The sequence below is a fragment of the Staurois parvus genome, unplaced genomic scaffold (assembly GCF_062004578.1).
Source record: "Staurois parvus isolate SC_StPar_1 unplaced genomic scaffold, SC_StPar_1.0 ptg000261l, whole genome shotgun sequence".
NCBI lineage: Eukaryota > Metazoa > Chordata > Amphibia > Anura > Ranidae > Staurois > Staurois parvus.
Window position 1 is genome coordinate 4,835,379 of NW_028318057.1, and position 20,943 is coordinate 4,856,321.

The 20,943-nt window shown below is 44.8% G+C and overlaps 1 protein-coding gene across 2 annotated transcripts in view; it reads right to left on the bottom strand.

Moving 5' to 3' along the window:
* The window catches only part of EPS8L3 (EPS8 signaling adaptor L3), a 195,144-nt gene that overhangs the window by 54,405 nt on the left and 119,796 nt on the right, over nt 1-20,943 (bottom strand). For both annotated transcript variants that reach the window (XM_089681197.1, XM_089681196.1), the window contains exon 11: nt 19,697-19,767. In XM_089681197.1, coding sequence (XP_089537323.1) covers nt 19,697-19,767 — 71 coding nt within the window. The remainder of the gene's footprint in view (nt 1-19,696; nt 19,768-20,943) is intronic.

Sequence of the window (20,943 nt, forward strand, 5' to 3'; positions counted from 1 at the left end):
AAGAACTGCTCCTCATTGACACCTTAACAAATCTATCTTGGGCAATGCTTCTTATTGTCATGATATTTCTACACATTTGCAAATGTATTTTGAACTCAAAAGGGCAGATGATACGACTCCGGCTATTAATTGGGCGGCCTATAAAGCCTTGGTCAGGGGGTTTTTTATTCAACTTTCCTCATGACCTAAAGAAGCTCGCAATGACTTAATTTTAACTAAAACTACTCAACATAACAGAATCCTGATCCGGCTCTATTAGTTAGACTTGACCAAGCCCGATTAGAACTTAATCTATGTCTTACCACTACAGCCGACAAGCAGTTATGCTGGTCCAATCACACATTTTTCACTTGGAGAGACAGACCAGGCACCTTATTAGCAAGTAAGCTCTCTCCTAAACATTCTCATGTGGCTCTTCCTAAAAGACTAAATACAGGTGCTCTGTCTCAAGATCCCAGTAAGATTCTCCAAGAGTTTCACTCTTTCTATACTGATCTGTACCGTTCGCCTCAAGGGGACACCTTCTCCTCTACCGAAGGTTTCTTGAGTTTTGTCACTCTTCCTTCTCTCCAAGAAGCCCATAGAAACTTAATGGATCGGCCTATTACCTGCGAGGAAATTCAGAACGCCTTAAACACTCTCACTTCTCATAAATCCCCAGGACTGGACAGCCTTCCTCATGCTTATTATAAAGCTTTCCCTGACATTCTGATTCCACATATGGTCCACTATTTTAATTATTTACGAGACGAGGGAGTGGTACCTCCTGATGGAAATAAAGCATTCATTAGTGTCATTCCTAAACCCAACAAAGATACTACTGTTGTCTCTAATTATCGTCCTATTTCCTTGATTAATTGTGATCTCAAGATCCTTACTAAAGTTTTGGCATTACGCTTTCATAAATTTTTAGCTCTCTATATTTATTATTATTATTATTATTATTATACGGTATTTATATAGCATGAACAGTTTGCTCAGCTCTGTACATTACAATGGGAGACAGTACACGAAGCAGTACAGTAACAATACAATTCAATACACAAGGGGTTCGAGGGCCCTGCTCCTTGGAGCTTACAATCTAGGAATCTATATTCATGACAATCAATCTCCTTACCGAGGGAAGTCCTGCTGCTATCTTTAGATCTCCACAAAGCATTCGACAGCCTGTTTTGGGACTATTTCAGATGTTGGGGGCATTTGGGTTTGGCCCCTCCTTTTTTACTTTATTGCGGGCTCTATATTGTAATACTTCAGCTCAGGTCTCTATTTGTGGATACAAATCAGCTCTTCTGTCTACTGGGAGGGGTACTAGACATGGCTGCCCCCTTTTCCCTCTACTTTTTGCATTAGCTATGGAACTACTTGCTATTGCTATTCGTTCTGACCCCACTATTTCTGGCATCTGTTGTGGCCAACGAGATCATAAATGTGCCTTATTTGCTGACGATGTCCTTATGTACGTATCTACTCCTCGAATATCTATACCTAGTCTCCTCAATTTAATTCACTGATTTTCTATGGCCTCGGGTCTTAATCTCAATTTCTTTAAAACAATTGCTTTAAATATTTCTTTACCCAATTCGGAGGTCTAATATCTTTGGGACAATTTTGATTTTCAATTTTGATGGGCCTCCCGCTCTCTTCCCTACCTAGGGATCCATCTCACAAGCTCTATCTTGTCGCTATATGATGCTAATTACCCCCCTCTTTTTAAGTGACTTAGGACTGATTTACATGATTGGGCGGATCTCCCCTTGTCCTGGTTTAGTAGTATCAATTCCATTACAATGACTTTTCTGCCAAGACTATTATATAATTTTCGGACTTTACCGATTGCGGTACCTAGACGGGAAATCTTACTCTTACAATCTTTAAATTTATCTGGGAAGGTAAACGTTCTCGGGTCAATAATTCGACTTCCTTTCCCCCCAAAAAAATAGTGGTTTGGGACTTCCAAACCTTATGACTTATTTTCAAGCGGCTCAGATAGCACAGCTCTCCTGCACTACTGCTAGGGGCTATGTACCTCAATGGGTTAGCATTGAGGCCCTATCTTGCCATTCATATGCTGTTAGCTCCCTTATGTGGCTTTCCAGTCGGTTGCGTCCTCACATCCTTTGCCCTACGTTATCCTACTCTTTAGCGGTCTGGGATAGATGGCAGGCCCGTAAGCCTTTATTCTCCCTACATACCTCTCTAGCCCCAGTTTTTTGTAATCCTGAGTTCACACTTGGTTTAACACCATCTGTGTTTCAATGGTGGATTAATAAGGGTTTTTTGCATATTGGGGATTATTTGGATGGACTTCATCCTTGTTCTCTCCAATATTTTCAGACACAATATCAGATGCCTTCAAGCGAAATGTTTTGCTATCATCAAATCATATCTTTTGTCTCTAGTAAACTCAAATTACTAATGGAGCCCTGTGTACTCACCCCTCTCGAGATCTCATGTGGGGCTACTGGGATGTTGAAAGGTCACCTATCTAATATATATGCTTCCCTTGTTGATCCACATACAAAGTTTTCTTATATGGTACATTGGGAAAGGGATTTAAATAGTTCTCTAGATTTGGATACTTGGCGGACTATGGCCAATGCGGAATACGGCCAATCTAAAATTTCAATTAACACCACACTTATTGAATCTAACTACAAAATGCTTCTTCGATGGTTTCTAGTCCCTACATGTCTTGCCAAAATGTACCCATCTGTGTCACCCAGCTGTTTTCGACACTGTGGACAAGAGGGTACTATGCTCCACATATGGTGGAAGTGTCCTGTGGTGAATAGGTTTTGGATCCGTTTATTTAATTTCCTTTACTCGGTAACGGGAATTAATATCCACAGATCCCCTGAAATAACCTTATTTCATTTATTGCCCACTGATATTCCTAAGAATTTGGTTAAATGAATTCTTTATATTCTGTTGGTGGTGAGAATTACTATAGCTAAACGTTGGAAACAGTCAACAATTCCTCTGGATTTAGTCAAACAGAAACTTAATTGGATTATGATTAATGATAAACTTACTAGTATAATTACCAATAATACTTCTAAATTTGAGAGCACTTGGGAACCATGAATTAGGTATCTTTCTATCACCTAACAGACTTTTGGCTGGCCCTCTCTCTTTCTCTCTTATTTTTCTTTATATCTTTATTCTCTTCCTCAGTTCTTTCTTTACTCTCCGTTCTCTCTACTTTTATTAACTGTTTGTATGATAATACCCATACCATTTGATTGATGGAGTAGTTACTCAAAATTGACCAAACCCTGCTGGGGTTCTTAATATATTGTTCATTACGCATTATTGGTTGATATATTATTATGTAACTGTACACTCTATTTGGATTTATTATATGTTGATTGTTATATTACAACTCATCATATGGATGGGTCATGCCCTCTATATTTCTGTATATTGTTTCTACAGAATTTCAATAAAAATATTGAAATATAAAGCCTCAAATAGTGATCTGTCATTAATAACCTTTTAAACATGTTCCGGAAAAAGAAAACTATTGGTATTCTAGTAAATCTCAAATTAAAACACTTCCTGTCCCTGGACTTAAAATATGTCTGCCTGTTTTTATTTTCAGTAAATGGAGGATGGGGAGATTAGTCCCTGGACTTAAAATATGTCTGCCTGTTTTCATTTTTATTAAAATAGAGGATGGGGAGATTAGTCCCTGGACTTAAAATATGTCTGTCTGTTTTCATTTTCATTAAATGGAGGATGGGGAGATTAGTGGTTAACACAGCAAAGATAAGATTGTCTTGTTTTCTGTTTTTCATGATAAAAGGATGCAAGGATCCTACAGTGGACTACTTTTTGTAGCTGCTGACCTTTTTTTTAAATCAACTGGAACTCCGCTTTAATGACTGGTTTGGTACCACTTTATTGGCACAAGACCAATGTGTTGCCTATTTTAAAATGGAATCAAAGTATTTACCAAAATACTACAAACCTGTTAGTTTAACCTCTATAGTAGAACTATAGAGTTTGATATAAAAAAAAACCTCATAGAAGAGTTTTCACTAAAAAACACTAATAAAATCAGACAAAAGATCAAAGTTGTCATATAAATCTGCTTTCTTTTGTAAGCAAAACTTTGACAAAGGAGTGGCTGTAGATATAGTATACTTGAAAGCATTTGATACAATTACCCCAAAGAAACTGTGTAAATTAATCAGTTGGCGACTGCTTCTTGGTGCTTTACTGATACAGGGCAGCCACCTTGCGCAACACATTCAGCCCGGCGGTGTTATTCAGTAGAGCACTGATCACTCACCAGATCCAGGTCTATGCTGGGACGTTGTCAAATGATGTGTCTGTTTCATGCTGTAATGCTCACATTATTATTGGTGTGTGTTATTATGCAGATTTTGATGGTTATAAGATTTATCCTCCTGTTTGTTGCGTGATAATAAAAGTGGAGGTTTTGACAGTGCAAGAATATTGCCGTTGGATTCTGTTATTTCTTGGAGTGCCGGGTGAATGCTATGATGTGCCAGGGCAGGTATTCATTTGGTAGAGGGTCTTTCATAGAATATGTAATGGTGTAAATGCTGATTAAAAGTACCTCTGTGTGACTACCTGTTGATTGTGTGTGTGTATGACTTGCTTTTAGTTATTGCACCCAGAATTGCCGTTACAAATGCTTTTGTGCTTTACAAAACTAGACAAAGTGGATCCTTTCTAAATTTTCAGTAAGAGATCATCATGGCCCTTTTGTATCCACACGATGCTGTGGCCCAAACCCCCAACCCAGATACAGTGAGCCAGCTGCACAAGAAGCGTTTTCCTAATGCCATTCCTGGTACCCCAACCCAAAAGTCACCCCAAAAAAGATGTTGTGTAGTAGACACAGAATTAGAAGTGACACTTTTTTTTGTCCTGTCCTGTCCTGCCCAATGGAAAATGGCTATTGCAATTTGAGAGACCCTAAATTTCTGTTTACAGTTTAAAAACAAAAGTTTTAAAAAGTTAAAAATAATAAATAATTAGTAAAGGAAAAAAAATTAAAAAGTGAAAAAAAAAGCCAAAATGAGTTGTCGTTTTATTGAGTAAATGTTTTGTTGTTACTGTGTTTCATTGTTAACCATTGTTGTTGTAAGGGACCACCTGACAACACCTCTATCAATCCCCTGGCAGAGCCTCCCCAGAGTGCGGAGTCTAAGCACCGGAGCACTTGTTCACCAGGGCCCCTGATGGTGGGGATGGACTTGGAGTACTCCGGTACCAGGTCGCAGCTGCTAGGTATCTCCAACAGGGGTAGAGGAGTCTGACAGGAGCTCCAGGGAGCTAAGAGTCTGATGTGAGGGAGCCTAGTGATCCCTGCGGGATGGATGGATGAGCTAAATCAGAGTCATACAGGCCGGGTCGGTAACTAGCGGGTCGGTGAGGTACAAAACGGTAGGCAAAGGATAGTAGGGTCACATGCAGGGTCAATACCAAAAGATCCGATTTAAAGGGGAACATCCAGGAGCAGAGTCATGCAGGCCAAGGGTCAGGACAGGAGAAGGCAGCAAGGTCAAACAATCCAGATCAAGATACTCACAACACAGGTAACAGCATACAAAGACCATTCAGCAACAAGTGTTTGTGCAGAGCTGGTTTAAATAGCCTGCCCTGCACCTGACAGGCGTAGCCTAGGTCCTAGTGCCTGCCTAGTACTGTCAAGACGACGGGTGCGCCAGGGTCCTAGTGCCCTGCCACCTACACGTCTTGGCAGACACCTACGCTTGTGTAGACCCATGCGTCACGATGGTCCCTGACAGTTGTTTTCTTTGCAGGAAGTCCATTCAGCTGCAGCGCCAATCTGTTTATTCTGAAAGCAACAGGGTGTGCTCTCAGAATATACATCAGTGAGTGCAGTGCTGCTGGATGAGATTTCTCATCCGCAGTTGAAAGAAAAAGAAGATATATGGGGGTCTGGGGTGGTCAGTGAGTGGATCACTCCTATATGTTGGTATATATTTAAAAAATGTAGCTGCATTACAGGGATGGCTCAGGGTACCTCTCCGCCATGGACAGAGCCAGCAGAAACAGTAAATTCCACCTTAAGGAAAATATTATTATTGCATAAGGTAAAAAACATCCACGTGGGTGTTGTTTGAAGTTTTCCCTGTAATGCTGTGAGAAGCCAGTGGGTTTTTTTCCTGTCTCCATACCATGATCCTACTGATGGAAGTTTTCTCTACCTGTGGAAGAGCTGGATATATTATTATGCGCATTTAATATGTGCTTCTGATGAGTGCATTCATACAGCATTTCCTCAGAGTCACGTTTACCTATCCATCACAGAGATTATTTGGACAGTTTTTGCTGTTTTTGCCATTTTATCCTGAATGATCATATTTTATATTGGACTGTTCACTATTGTCATTTTATATTTACTAATATCACTTTCTCGCTGCCAAATTGCGAGACACTTATGGAAAATTATTCATGTCAGTGCTAAATTTAAGCGCCTCACTCTGTATCTGCCACTATTGTCACTTCATTAATTTATTCATTTTTCATTAGTGCCTTGTTTTTATCATATTTTATAGTGATGCATTTCATGTATTTGTGTCATATCTGAACAATTTACCATTTAAATGACAACTTTGTGTAAAAAAAAAAAATGTTTTTGTCATTTTCCAAAAACTTGTGGAAAAAAATAAATTTTCCATGGACTCAACATGCCTCTTAGCAAATAGCTTAGGGCAGTGGTCGGCAAGCCGCGGCTCGCGAGCCACATGCGGCTCTTTGCACACTTCAATGCGGCTCTTCTGTGTGCCGGGCGCCCGCTCCCCTCCCTCCTCTCGGGCGGCCTCCCCAAAAGTCAGGACTCTGCAGCTAGCCCAGCAATGGGCAAACTACAGCCCGGCGGACCTTTTAATCCTGCCCGCGGAGCGTGGCAAACATTGGCTGTCAGGATGTAGGCGGGGCAGCGTGACGAACTCCTCTCCTCTCACAGTCCGCCCTGAAGACCGGAACGGCGCGGGAACACGGCGAGAGGAACGCGCGGAGCAAAGGTAAGTGAATTGACACAATATGGGGAATGAATTACTATAGGGGGGATGAATTACTATGGGGAATGAAATACTATATGGGGAATGAATTACTATATGGGGGAATGAATTACTATGGGGAATGAATTACTATATGGGGGAATGAATTACTATGGGGGATGAATTACTATAGGGGGGACGAATTACTATATGGGGGATGAATTACTATGGGGGATGAATTACTATATGGGGGATGAATTACTATATGGGGGATGAATTACTATAGGGGGGATGAATTACTATAGGGGGGATGAATTACTATATGGTAGATGAATTACTATGGGGGATCAATTACTATATGGGGGATGAATTACTATATGGGGGATGAATTACTATGGGGGATGAATTACTATGGGGGATGAATTACTATATGGGGGATGAATTACTATGGGGGATGAATTACTATATGGGGGGTGAATTACTATATGGGGGATGAATTACTATGGGGGATGAATTACTATGGGGGATGAATTACTATATGGGGGATGAATTACTATGGGGGATGAATTACTATATGGGGGATGAATTACTATGGGGGATGAATTACTATATGGGGGATGAATTACTATGGGGGATGAATTACTATGGGGGATGAATTACTATGGGGGATGAATTACTATGGGGGATGAATTACTATATGGGGGATGAATTACTATGGGGGATGAATTACTATATGGGGGATGAATTACTATATGGGGGATGAATTACTATGGGGGATGAATTACTATATGGGGGATTAATTACTATAGGGGGGATGAATTACTATGGGGGATGAATTACTATATGGGGGATGAATTACTATGGGGGATTGATTACTATGGGGGATGAATTACTATATGGGGGATGAATTACTATATGGGGGATGAATTACTATGGGGGATGAATTACTATATGGGGGATGAATTACTATATGGGGGATGTATTTTCAGTTTTAAAAATGTGGCTCTCAAAATAAATTTCAATCGTGGTTTTGGCGAGATTTGGCTCAGTTGAAAAAAAAGGTTGCCCACCACTGGCTTAGGGTATCTACTTTCTGAAAAAGGGTAATTTGGGGGGTTTTTGTACTGCCTTGGTGTTTTAGCACCTTGAGAAATGTGATAGGCAGTCAGAAAGTAAAAGCTGCATAAATTCCAGTATCTATGCCAGTTTGTGGATGATATAACATTCACACAAACCAATTGTTATACACTCATTGAGATTTTGGTTTACTAAAGACATGTAGCAGAATACATTTTGGCCTAAATTTATGATGAAATTTGAGTTTATTGGATATTTTTTATAACAGAAAGTGGAAAATGTCCTTTTTTTCAAAATTTTTGGTCTTTTTTTGTTTATATCACAAAAATAAAAATCCCATTCATGATCAAATACCACCAAAAGAAAGCTCTATTTGTGTAAAAAAAAAGTACATAAATTTTGTTTGGGTACAGCGTTGAATGACCATGCAATTATCTGTTGAAATAGCACAGCGCCGAATAGCAAAAAATGGCCTGGTCAAGAAGGCGGTAAATCTTTTGGAGGGCATGTGGCTGAACTAAAGGCAAAACATTCATTTATGATAAAGTAAGGGAAAGTAAAAACAGAAAGTGGAAGACTTTGGGTTCCGGCGCAGCATGTGAGAGACGCGGGACTTGGCCTATAAAACCGTCTGTAAGGGACCGCCCGGCGGTACCACTAGCACTCCACTAAATAGGTGTTTCCAGAGCACGGAGTCTAAGTCCCAGGGGACTTGTTCACCAGGGCCCCTGATGGTGGGGATGGACTTGGAGCCCCCCGAGACCAGGTCGTGGCTACTGGGCAAACCCGTTAGTGGTAGTGGTATTCGCCGAGGGCTCCTGCGGGGAATAGCCTGATATGAGGAGGTCAGGAGACCCCACTGGGAGGGATGGACGGATGGATGGATGGATGGCTGAGCAGGTGCGGGGTCAGACAAGCCGGGTCGGTAACAGGGAGGACGGTATGGTACAAGGCAGCGGGCAGAGAATAGTCGGGTCACACGCCAGGTCAGCAACAGCAGGTCAGATCCAATAGGGGGCATTCAAGAGAGAGGTCAGGCAAAGCAAGGGTCTGGGCAGGAGAAATACAGCAAGGTCAAGCACAATCCGGGTCAGCAACTTACTATTCACAGGTTCGCAGATACAGGATACAGGTAAGACCAGAAGGCACTGAATGACAGCTCAGGGCCATTTAAATATCCCGCCCTGCACTGCCATTGGTGCCCAGCGGGCGGCCGCGGCTTCTACTGCGCATGCGCGAACTCGAACGCCGCGGCTGGCCCGGACCTAATGCTCGAGTCCCAGCACAGGGCGGCACACTGCGCCTGCGCCGGGACCATCGCGGCGGAGACCGAGGGGATCCCTGACATTGCCCCCCCCCTACGGGCAACCTCCGGATGCCCACCCGATCTCTCCACCACGGGTGATCGCGAAAGAACCTCCGGACAAGTCTAGGTGCATGGACATTATGGGCAGGTTCCCAAGAATTATCCTCAGGGCCATAGCCCTTCCATTTGATTAGGAATTGGGTCTGGCCCCCCCTCCTTCGGCACTTCAAGATTGATTCCACCTCAAATTCCTCTTCCCCTTCTACCGATATGGCCTGCGGAGGCCCAGATTCTCGTTCAGGGAAGGTATCCGGGACTACTGGCTTCAGCAGGGACACATGGAAGACTGGGTGGATCTTGAGTGTGTCAGGGAGGACAAGTTCGTAGGCCACCTCGTTGACCATCCGCTTAACGCAAAAGGGTCCTATAAATTTAGGGCCTAATTTCTTTGAAGGGCAAAGCATCCTTAAGTTAGAAGTAGACGACCAAACCTTCTCACCGGGTCGCAACACCAGATCTCCCCTTCGTCTCTTGTTGAATGCCCTCTTGTAGTCATCTTGGGCCCGAATTAGGGCTTCCTGTAGCTTCTTGTTGTTCGAGGAGAAGAACGTCAATGTATCCTGCGTTGCCGGAATTGGGCATTCCGGGACCAAGTCCGGGAGGAAGGTAGGGTGAAACCCACAATTGGAGAAGAACGGGGACTGCCCCGTTGCCGAATGGCACGCGTTGTTGTACGCGAATTCCGCCAAGGGTAGAAGTGGTATCCAGTCATCCTGGGCAAAAGATGTATAGCAGCGCAGGTACTGCTCCAGAGTCTGGTTGGTTCTCTCGGTCTGTCCGTTGGACTGAGGGTGAAATGCAGAAGAGAGGGACAGTTGGATGTTCAGAGCTTTACACAGAGCCCTCCAAAATCTTGAGGTAAACTGAACCCCTCGGTCAGAGACGATGTCTTCAGGGACCCCGTGCAGTCTTACAATCTCTCGAATGAATACTCGCGCAGTTTCGGCTGCCGACGGAGTCTTCCTTAATGGTATAAAGTGGGCCATCTTAGATAAACGGTCCACGGCCACAAGAATTGCTGTGTGGTCCCGTGAAGGTGGGAGCTCGACTATGAAATCCATCGAAATTTTCTGCCAAGGCCGTTCGGGAATTGGTAAAGGCCGCAGAAGACCCCAAGCCTTGCACCTTGATGGTTTGTTCCTCTGGCAGGTGATGCAGGAGTTGACGTAGTATTTGCAGTCTTTTGCCATGTCCGGCCACCAGAAGGAGCGTCGGAGGAGCTCTAAGGTCTTGGCCGACCCAAAGTGCCCTGCCATCGGGTGGTCATGGCAATGGCCCAAGACCAGAGTTCGGATTCCCTCTGGCACCACAATCCGATCTTCCTTCCACAGGAGTCCCCCTTTGTTCTGGAGGGGCACCCCGGCTGGGATGGATAAGGCCGTGGACGCCTCCATTATTTTGGAACGAAGGTCCGTCTGGAGCGCCAAGAAGTTTCCTGAAGACAGGATAGTGTCGGGCGCTGGGGCCTCCTTGGCGTCCTCGTACATTCGTGACAACGCATCTGGCTTCGTATTCTTTGATCCCGGCCTGTATATAATGTGGAAATTGAATCTTGAGAAGAACAGTGCCCATCTCGCCTGTCGTGGGCGTAAGCGTTTGGCGGTCCTCAGGTACTCCAGATTCTTATGATCCGTAAATATTAAGATGGGGTGTGAGGCACCTTCCAGCAGGTACCTCCATTCCTCTAACGCTGTCTTAATCGCCAGAAGTTCACGATCACCGATATCGTAGTTCCTTTCCGTCGGGGTGAGTTTCCGTGAGAAGAATGCCACAGGGTGGAGCAATTCCCTGGTGCCCTTTCGCTGGGACAGGATGGAACCTACCGCATTCTCTGACGCATCTACCTCCAAGATGTAGGGTAAGGCGGCATCGGGGTGACCCAGGATGGGTGCCGAAGTGAATAGTTTCTTCAAAGCTTCAAAAGCTTCCTGCGCCTCTGGCGTCCACCTGAATCGAGTTCCAAGTTTGGTTAGCTGAGTAATGGGGGAGACCAGACCCGAGAAGTTCTTGATGAACTTGCGGTAAAAGTTTGCGAACCCGACAAACCGTTGGACGCCCTTCCTGTCTGTGGGTTCAGGCCAATCCAGTATTGCAGAGACTTTCTGAGGGTCCATCGCGACCCCCGCGGTGGAGATAATCAGACCCAGAAAAGTAATACTAGACTGTTCAAAGCAACATTTGTCAGCTTTGGCGTATAAGCCATGCTGCCGCAACCGCCCTAATACCTTTGCTACGTGAACCCTGTGCTCCCCCAGAGAAGGTGAAAAAATCAAAATATCGTCTAAGTAGACTATAACAAAGACATCCAGGAAATCCCTAAAAATGTCGTTCACAAAGTGTTGGAAGGTGGCGGGTGCATTGCACAGACCGAACGGCATGACCAGATACTCGAAGTGGCCGAAGCGGGTGCGGAATGCCGTTTTCCACTCGTCCCCCTCCCTTATGCGAACCAGGTTGTACGCTCCCCTTAAGTCCAGTTTTGTGAACACCACTGCTGCCTTTAAACTCTGGAATAATTCTGGTACCAACGGCAGGGGGTAACGGTTTTTGATTGTAACTCTATTCAATTCCCGGTAATCAATACACGGTCTCAAGGTCTTGTCCTTTTTTTCTACAAAGAAAATCCCTGCCCCTGCTGGAGAGGTAGGGGGGCGGATGAATCCCTTCTGCAGGCTGTCCTCAATGTATTCCCTAAGGGCCCCCAATTCGAGCTCCGAAAGGGGGAAGATCCGCCTGAAAGGGATCTCTGAGCCAGGTAACAGGTCGATGGGACAGTCATACGGGCGGTGGGGGGGTAGAGTATCTGCTCCCCGTTTACTGAATACATCAAGGAATTCATGGTAGGCTGCCGGAATGACCTGCCTTAAGTCGGCATCCCCCTCTGAGCACACAAGGACCTGGGGAACCCCCGGGCCCGAAGTGCGGCAGTGTTCCCGACAGTATGAGGAAGGGAACGAGACTACCCTGGTTTCCCAGTCAATCTGGGGGTTATGAGCCCGTAACCACGGAAGCCCCAGAATGACTGGAAAAAGGGGTGATGCAATGGCATCCAAGCGGAGGAGTTCCTGGTGTTGGCTGGCAATGGTGGTAGAAATGGAAGGGGTCTCCTGGTTAACCACCCCTGATCTTATCCGGGACCCATCGGCCAGAAATATGTTGAACCCCTTTTCTTTTGGTTGGAGGGGAATACCCTGCTGGTGAGCAAAATTAATATCTACAAAACAGCTGCATGCCCCCGAGTCAATAATGGCTGTCACTTCCACGGTCCTTTCTGGCAGCTGAAAGGAGAGGGGTACAACTAAGTATTGGGAAGAATGAACATCGCCAACAGATAAGGAAGAAGAGGTGCACTTACTCAGTTTCTGCGGGCAGGATCGTACCATGTGACCAGCTTCACCACAGTAGAGGCATAGGTTCTGGGAGCGTCTGCGCTGGCATTCCTCTGGAGATAGCTTAGGTCGTGCCAGGCCTAGCTGCATGGGTTCAGGAGCATCCTCCGGTGGTGGGTTCAGGAACTGTGGCCTAGTGGATTGGCTGTGACCCTGGAAAGACCCCCAGGAACCTCCTCGACCCTGACCGGACCTCTCAAACCTGCGTTCCCGCAGTCTTCGGTCAATCTTGATGGTTAGTGCAATTAAGTCTTCAAGCGCCTCAGGCATTTCTACCCGGGCGAGCTCGTCTTTCAGGGCCTCTGACAGGCCCATGCGGAACTGGTGCACAAGGGCAAACTCGTTCCAGCGTGTGTCCCCCATCCAACGCCTAAAGTCAGAGGCGTACTCCTCCGCCGCCCGTCGGCCCTGCCGGAGTGTGTAAATGGTAGCTTCGGCCGAAGCTGCCCGCTGTGGGTCATCATATAAGATGGCCATTGCGTCAAAAAAAATGTTAACTGAGCCTAGGTGTGGGTCATTGTTCCCTCTCAGTCGGTGGGCCCAGTCTTGGGGTTCACCCTGCAGGAGGGAGATGACAAACCCCACCTTTACTGATTCCGTCAAAAAAGTACGAGGTTGCAACTCAAAATAGAGAAGGCAGGATTCACGGAACGACCTGAAGCGTGTGCGGTCCCCGTGAAAACGCTCCGGTAGGGGTACCCGGGGTTCGGTCATAGGAAGTGATGCGGGAACCCCTGAAGCAGGCCCAGGGGCCGCTACGGGCGGAGGTGCGGGGGTCGGGGCCTGTGGTGCAGGGGCAGATATCGTGCAGGCCTGGAACCGATTTTCAATCTGCAAACACCTGTCCTGTAATACGTTTACCGCTTGCGTCAAGGAAGCCAGGTGCCTACAAACTTCCTCCAGCGGGGAGGGTCCTCCTCGTCGCTCCGTCAGGCCTTCTGGTACTGTAAAGGACCGCCCGGCGGTACCACTAGCACTCCACTAAATAGGTGTTTCCAGAGCACGGAGTCTAAGTCCCAGGGGACTTGTTCACCAGGGCCCCTGATGGTGGGGATGGACTTGGAGCCCCCCGAGACCAGGTCGTGGCTACTGGGCAAACCCGTTAGTGGTAGTGGTATTCGCCGAGGGCTCCTGCGGGGAAAAGCCTGATATGAGGAGGTCAGGAGACCCCACTGGGAGGGATGGACGGATGGATGGATGGATGGCTGAGCAGGTGCGGGGTCAGACAAGCCGGGTCGGTAACAGGGAGGACGGTATGGTACAAGGCAGCGGGCAGAGAATAGTCGGGTCACACGCCAGGTCAGCAACAGCAGGTCAGATCCAATAGGGGGCATTCAAGAGAGAGGTCAGGCAAAGCAAGGGTCTGGGCAGGAGAAATACAGCAAGGTCAAGCACAATCCAGGTCAGCAACTTACTATTCACAGGTTCGCAGATACAGGATACAGGTAAGACCAGAAGGCACTGAATGACAGCTCAGGGCCATTTAAATATCCCGCCCTGCACTGCCATTGGTGCCCAGCGGGCGGCCGCGGCTTCTACTGCGCATGCGCGAACTCGAACGCCGCGGCTGGCCCGGACCTAATGCTCGAGTCCCAGCACAGGGCGGCACACTGCGCCTGCGCCGGGACCGTCGCGGCGGAGACCGAGGGGATCCCTGACACCGTCTCCCTGCTTCTGGGACACCCGCCACAAGCCCCGAGATCACTCCCCCTGCACCCCGGAAGCTCCCCCGCATGGACCGGTACCTGCTGCCAGCTCCTCCTGGCTCCGTCCCCACTCCACAGCCCGAGGTGTGCAGCTCTCCCTCTTCTGCAGCCAAGATGGCCGACGGAATGGAAACAGCTATGCCAGAGACACAGACACAAGCAGTCTCAGCACATCCTGACACACAAATACCAGCAGATCAATCTGATAAAATAGCACAGGCTGTAGCTACTTTACTCTCACCTACTATTACCCTAGCTGTGGACAGAGCAGTATCTATGGGCATAGAGCAACTCAGAAAAGATCTGGGTGACCATGCAAAACTTTTATCTGAAACTAAATAGCGGCTTTCTGACTTGGAGGATGAAGTCCATTCTGTTCAAGCGGGGGCACATCAAGTCGCACGCACGCATACAACAAACCATTTTTGAAAAATTGGAAAATTTAGAAAACCGCTTGCGCAGGAACAATTTGAGCATTATAGGCCTCTCCGAATCTTACAGCACAGAAGTCCTCATAGATCTATGTGCCACATGCATCCCTGCGGCCCTGGGCCTAGTCTCGCCATGCTCAGTGGAAAAAGCACACTGCTTAGGCTCACCATCTAATGACAGATGCACGCCATGGTCTGTGATTGCTAAATACCTCAACTACACAGATAGAGTGGCTATCCTCACCTCATTCCGCAACTCCCACTCATTACAAATAGAAGGCCATAAATTGCTATTATTCGCGAACTACTTACAAGAAGTGTCACGTAAACGAAAAGCCTTTCAACCTACTGCATCTGAGCCTCCCTGCAACAAAAAGGCATTAAATTCACTCTCGCTTATCCTGCTATATTACAGCTCATCACACAAACAGGAGAACCTAAAGCAACGCAATCACAGTAGACCAAATACTAAACGGGATTCAACACCACCTGTGCCTTCATAACAAACCAATTCTGGCATGAACAACAACTTAAGATCATGCACTGTGCCTACATGCCATGTGCCTTTTCAAAACTTACTCCATCCATATCTCATTTTCCGCTTTGCAACTGTCATATGCCTTCTCTCAAACACAGGCTTTGGCTTTGTCCTCATATATCCAGATTCCGGAACCAAGTAAACAGCTTCGCTGCATTTGTCACCAGTGTATAACTGTCAAAAGACCCACTACATCTTCTCTTTGGCAACTTGGAACATACACCCTCATATCCCTGCCACTCACAACTCACACTCAACTCAACTCAGAAAAAACAAACCTTGGTTAACAATCTGCTTTCTAGTGGCAAGAAGAGCTATCTTAAAAAAATGGGCCTCAACTACACCTCCAACCATATTGGATATTAAACAAGATTTCAACTATCTTCTTCGTAGGGACAAACTCGACCTACTTTTATCTTGTTCTCGCAAATATGACTCCTTTGCTCGAAAATGGCAGCTATACATCACCAGAACCTTCTCCACATCGGAACAATGAGAGCTTTTACAGGATACTAAGTTCGATACATGAGCTACAAGTTCTACTCATTGATTAGTAACTTATTGATGCCATAATTATGGCATGACCACTATCGTGATTGCAATTTCTTGCTTCCTGATTTCCACCTGCTTAGATATATACAATATTCAAATCCAAATTTACTTCTGCCACATCATGCCCAGTTACCCAAGTCATATACGCATAATACATAATATGAGACACCCTCCTCCTAGGCTGCTTGCTGCCACATCTCCATGGCACAACCACAAGACAAACTCTTCAGCTCTTCTGGATGCTTTTAGCACCCCTTCACTTCCACATCTATCTCAAACCTCACCCTTCATTTTTTTTCCTTCTTCTCCTTTCTCCCCCCCCCCCAGTTTTCTTTCTTCTACCACTTTCATATACATGCCTCTAAACACCCATTCTAAGCTTAATTCAGTCTGGATTGCACTTATGGTTCTTAAAACAAACACTCCATATATCCATTTATCACCCTGCAATGAACCAAGCTCACAGTGATGTTAATAAAGGTATATCCTGTACTGTTGCTGCTATTCACTGCTGCAATAATATGTATTATCTCTTCGTACTGTTATTGTATTGACAAAACGCAATAAATATTTCTGTAAAAAAAACATTCACAGAACGCAAAACACATAAAAAAAATACATAAAAACACGTGCAAAAATGCAAAACGTACCACAAAGCAGTACAAAATGCAAACTGCATAGGTGTGAACCAGGCATGAAATGCGTTGAAAACACCGTAAAAACACACACGTTGCGTTTTTGAGGCTTTTTGCATTTTTAATCTGCCCAGGAACAAGTTGGCTAAAAAAAAAAAAAAGAGAAAAGCATTAAAAAAATTAAAAACGCATCAAAAAACAAGCCAAAAACGTGCATGCAAAAAACATAAAACTGACTTCAAAACAGACAAAACGCAAACTGCATTGGTGTGAACCAGGTCTGAAATGCATTGAAAATGCGTTTGTAATGTGTTTTGCATGTTTAATCTGCCCGGCAACAAGTTGGCCCAAAAAAAAAAAAACATTCAAAAACACAAAATGCATCAAAACACGCATGCAAAATGCACTGCAAAAAGCACTACAAAATGGAGAGGTTAATTGTTAGCCACCCACTGAACTCCCTCCCCAGTAGCTATAGGGTTAAGTTTAGGAGGAGCCCTTGCACGCCTTGACATCACGCCGCCGGATCAGGAGGTCCGGCTGCCAACTTATGGTTCACACTGGTCAGTGCATTCAGCAGTTCATACTACTACTCACAGTTACCTTGTGCGTTTATTTTTATTCATGCTTGTATTGATACATTACTAGTCTGTGTCTAATAAATCCTTTGGAATACTACACTATGAGCACCTATATATTTATTGCTTTGCACTGAGCTTCCACACCTCAGCCCAGTATTCCAGGTGACCTAGACAGGCCTAGGAAGCAAGCCATTAGACCAGACCAGTATTCCCATTACCTGCCACCCAACTGGGAGACCACCAGAGGATCTTCCTAGTACCAGGCAGTACCTACATAGGACCTCCGGCCGTTTGAGATCTCTATATGCGCACTAAGATTGCGCTTCTGGTGAGTGGGCAATCTTTCCATACTTTCACATTGGGATGCTGGATCAGTGTTCATACTGACTAAAGTCACAATATATAATTTTGGACTGTTCACCTATATAATATACCACATTGGACTTCATACCTTTACAATATTTGCATAAGATTCATTTCTTGTTGGTTACCTTTTGTTTTAGCGCTACACTTTTATTTTATTTGCTTATATAGAAAGGTTTTTTGTGGTTCCTTTTGGTGCATTCAGCTACTTAGTAGTGCTCTCGTTAGTCCATACATATAGGGTTAAGTGCAGCCAGTTACCCCCCTGTATGCCTCTGGGGATCGGCACTGTTTATAGTAATGACCTATGTCTGTGTCCCTGCTCAGCTGTTACAATGCTGAGCTTCTCAAACTTTCCCATGAAATCCTCTACCCCTGCCTCTGTTGTTTCCCAGCGTGTATGGAGTTAATTGCTTTCAGGGAAATCTTGGCTCTGGAGCCGGCAGGGGCTGTAAACAGAGAGGTGGCAATCAGTGGTAGGAGGCAACGGGCAGCAGTGACAGCTGACAGTTTGTATAGCAGAGATGGATGATAGGGAGCTGGAGATACATGCTGGGGGGAGGAAGCTGTGGGCAGGTACTGGGCAGCATTGACAGGTGGCCAAAGGGGGAATGACAAGCTGGTCTGTTCTAATAAGGTGGATTACAAGGCTAAAAACTGTAACTGGTACAGCATGAGGAGGAAGGGGTGAATAGCATCAGGGGCGGAATTAGTGGTGGCAGGGAGCAGAGGAGGAGGATGTCATTTTTAGGAGACCACTTCCGTATGCGGTTCAGACCTATGAGTTTATGAGTCTCGGTCCGTCACTACAGCAAGCAGGGACAGAAGTACATCCCTTCTCTCTGTAGATAGAACTACAGAGGGGATGTGCCAAGGCTGTTGGCTGGGGGGATAGGAGGAATAGCAGCCACCTTACAAACAGGAAACTCCTGGGAATTAACAGTTTTATTTGAAAATCATAAGGCTACTGTGGAGCAACTACTGAGTTAACAAGAAGATGGATGACATATTCATTGAAGGTAGGAGATCAGCAAAAGGGGCATGTAAAAAAGTTTTTGCTAGGAGTTCTGCTTTAAACTATACTATGCATAGGAATAACATCCTTGCAGAATTTCTCCAACTTACAAGCAAACCTTAAAGCCCTTAAGGCAGATAATCAGTCCTGGATGCAGACTGTCTATGTTCAAGGATGATCATCTACAGGTACAGTAATTGCTTGAGTGTGAATGGCCGATGACCATAGCTACAGACACTGTCAGGCTCTTATTGTTTTGACTGGGACTTACTGCCTGCACTCTCTCTCAGGGATCCCCACTGAGTCTTCTGCAGTTAATCACAAATGGCTTAATTTGAAAGTGTGATGGTGGCCTAATGTACTGTTTAATTGGGAAACTATGCGGCAAAATGAGGTGTATTGTTGAATAATATGACATTATGCACTTGTGGGCTAACAATATGCATGCATCCTACATCCTAGTAGGAGTACAACTAGGAGAGTCAATGGTCAAGAATGATGTGGGTGTTCTTGTAGATCATAAACTTAATAATAGCATGCAATGCCAGGCTGCAGTTTCTAAAGTAACCATAATGATTGTATTTAAAAAGGTATAGGCTCCAGTGAGAAAGAGAGATAATTTTGTACATGTACAAAGCATAAGACCGACAGCATTTGGAATATGCAGTTCAGTTTTGGGCACCAGTTCACAAAAAGAACATTGGGGAACTGAATTAAGTGCAAGGGTAGAGCAACCAAACTGATAAGATGTACGTAGGAGCTCATATATGAAGAAAGACTAGAAGAACTGAATGTTTTCTTTCTTGAAAAGAGGAGATTAATATGAACGTCATGTGTAAATACATAAATGGTTCTTATAGTAAACTTGGTGCAGATTTATTCACTTTAAGATCATAACAAAGAAAAAAGGGGCATGCTTCATGTCTGGAGGAAAAGAGATTTTACCTCAACATATGGATAGGCTTCTTCACAATAAGAACTGTGAAAATGTGGAATAGACTCCCTCAACAATGTTTGGTTGTTATATATGTATACTCACCAATAAATTAAAAGCATATTTTATCTTCTGAAGGCAGTCAAAAAAATCTGATTCTGGAAGTGCAGATTTTCCTTTTGATACAGAAACAAGAGGGAAAAATACAATGGATTAGAGGCCATACACACGGTTCTATTTCTGAGAGAGGGTAGCTTTTTTAAACATTATGGGCAGATTCACACAGTTGTTTTGCAGAAGCATGTGTTGTGGTGCTAAAAACACGTGCTATATACTAGTTTGTTGCATTTTTGGAGCATTAAAATATATATCTATAAGCAATCAGCGTAGTACTTCTAAACAGAATGAACCAGTTATTCCTAAATTGCCACTAAACATCAACAGTGTTTTCACCACACTTGCCTAATCAATACAAAAACAAAGATGTAGCGCAAAACACATATGCAAAACACCACTAAATAATAATAAAGTCCAAAGATCCCAGTGGTAAACAGTCCATCACCAACATGCTCTAAATGTGTAATCTTCTAAATGCTTCCAGAACTGTCTAAGCTGTGCATGCAGCCACCCAGTGCAATATATATGCTCACCTCCAAATGTGGACCCCGATATTACATCAAGGTCTCAACAGGCATGTCTCCCCTACTCAACTATAGCTTTCTCTTCCTCTGGCAGCTCCAGTCCCACAGACAGGAATACATGTAAAAACAAAATGGGACTAAACAGTGTTCTCTATATAAAACCTTCTTTTTTTAAGACGCCCAAATAAAGCACTCACAGATTAAAAGCACTCTCAGTGCTATGTCATACGTATATCATAATACATGGGGACATCCAACAATAGTGTGCATTATACCCTCTCCTCAATTGCAGTGTAGCGCCGCCCCTATAAGTGTTACACCCTGTGTATGGGCTTCATATGTGTATAGGGGCAGAGCCACACTGCGAGTGAGGGAATGGTTGTGAAGGTATGATGCACACCACTGTCCCCACGTATTATAATATACATATGCCATACCATTGAGAGTGCTCTAAAATATGCAAGTACTTTTCTTGGGTGTTTTCAATGGGGTCCACATTTGAAGGTGAGTATACTGTATATATTGTAGTGGGTGGCTGCATGCACAGCATGGACAGTTCTGGAGACATTTCAAAGATTACACATTTATAGCACATTGGTGATGGACTGTTTATCACTGTAATCTTTGGACTTTATTATTATTTAACAAATCTGATTTCTTTTTATGAGGAGGTGAGCAAAACCTTGGACAGAGGGGTGGCGGTGGACATGG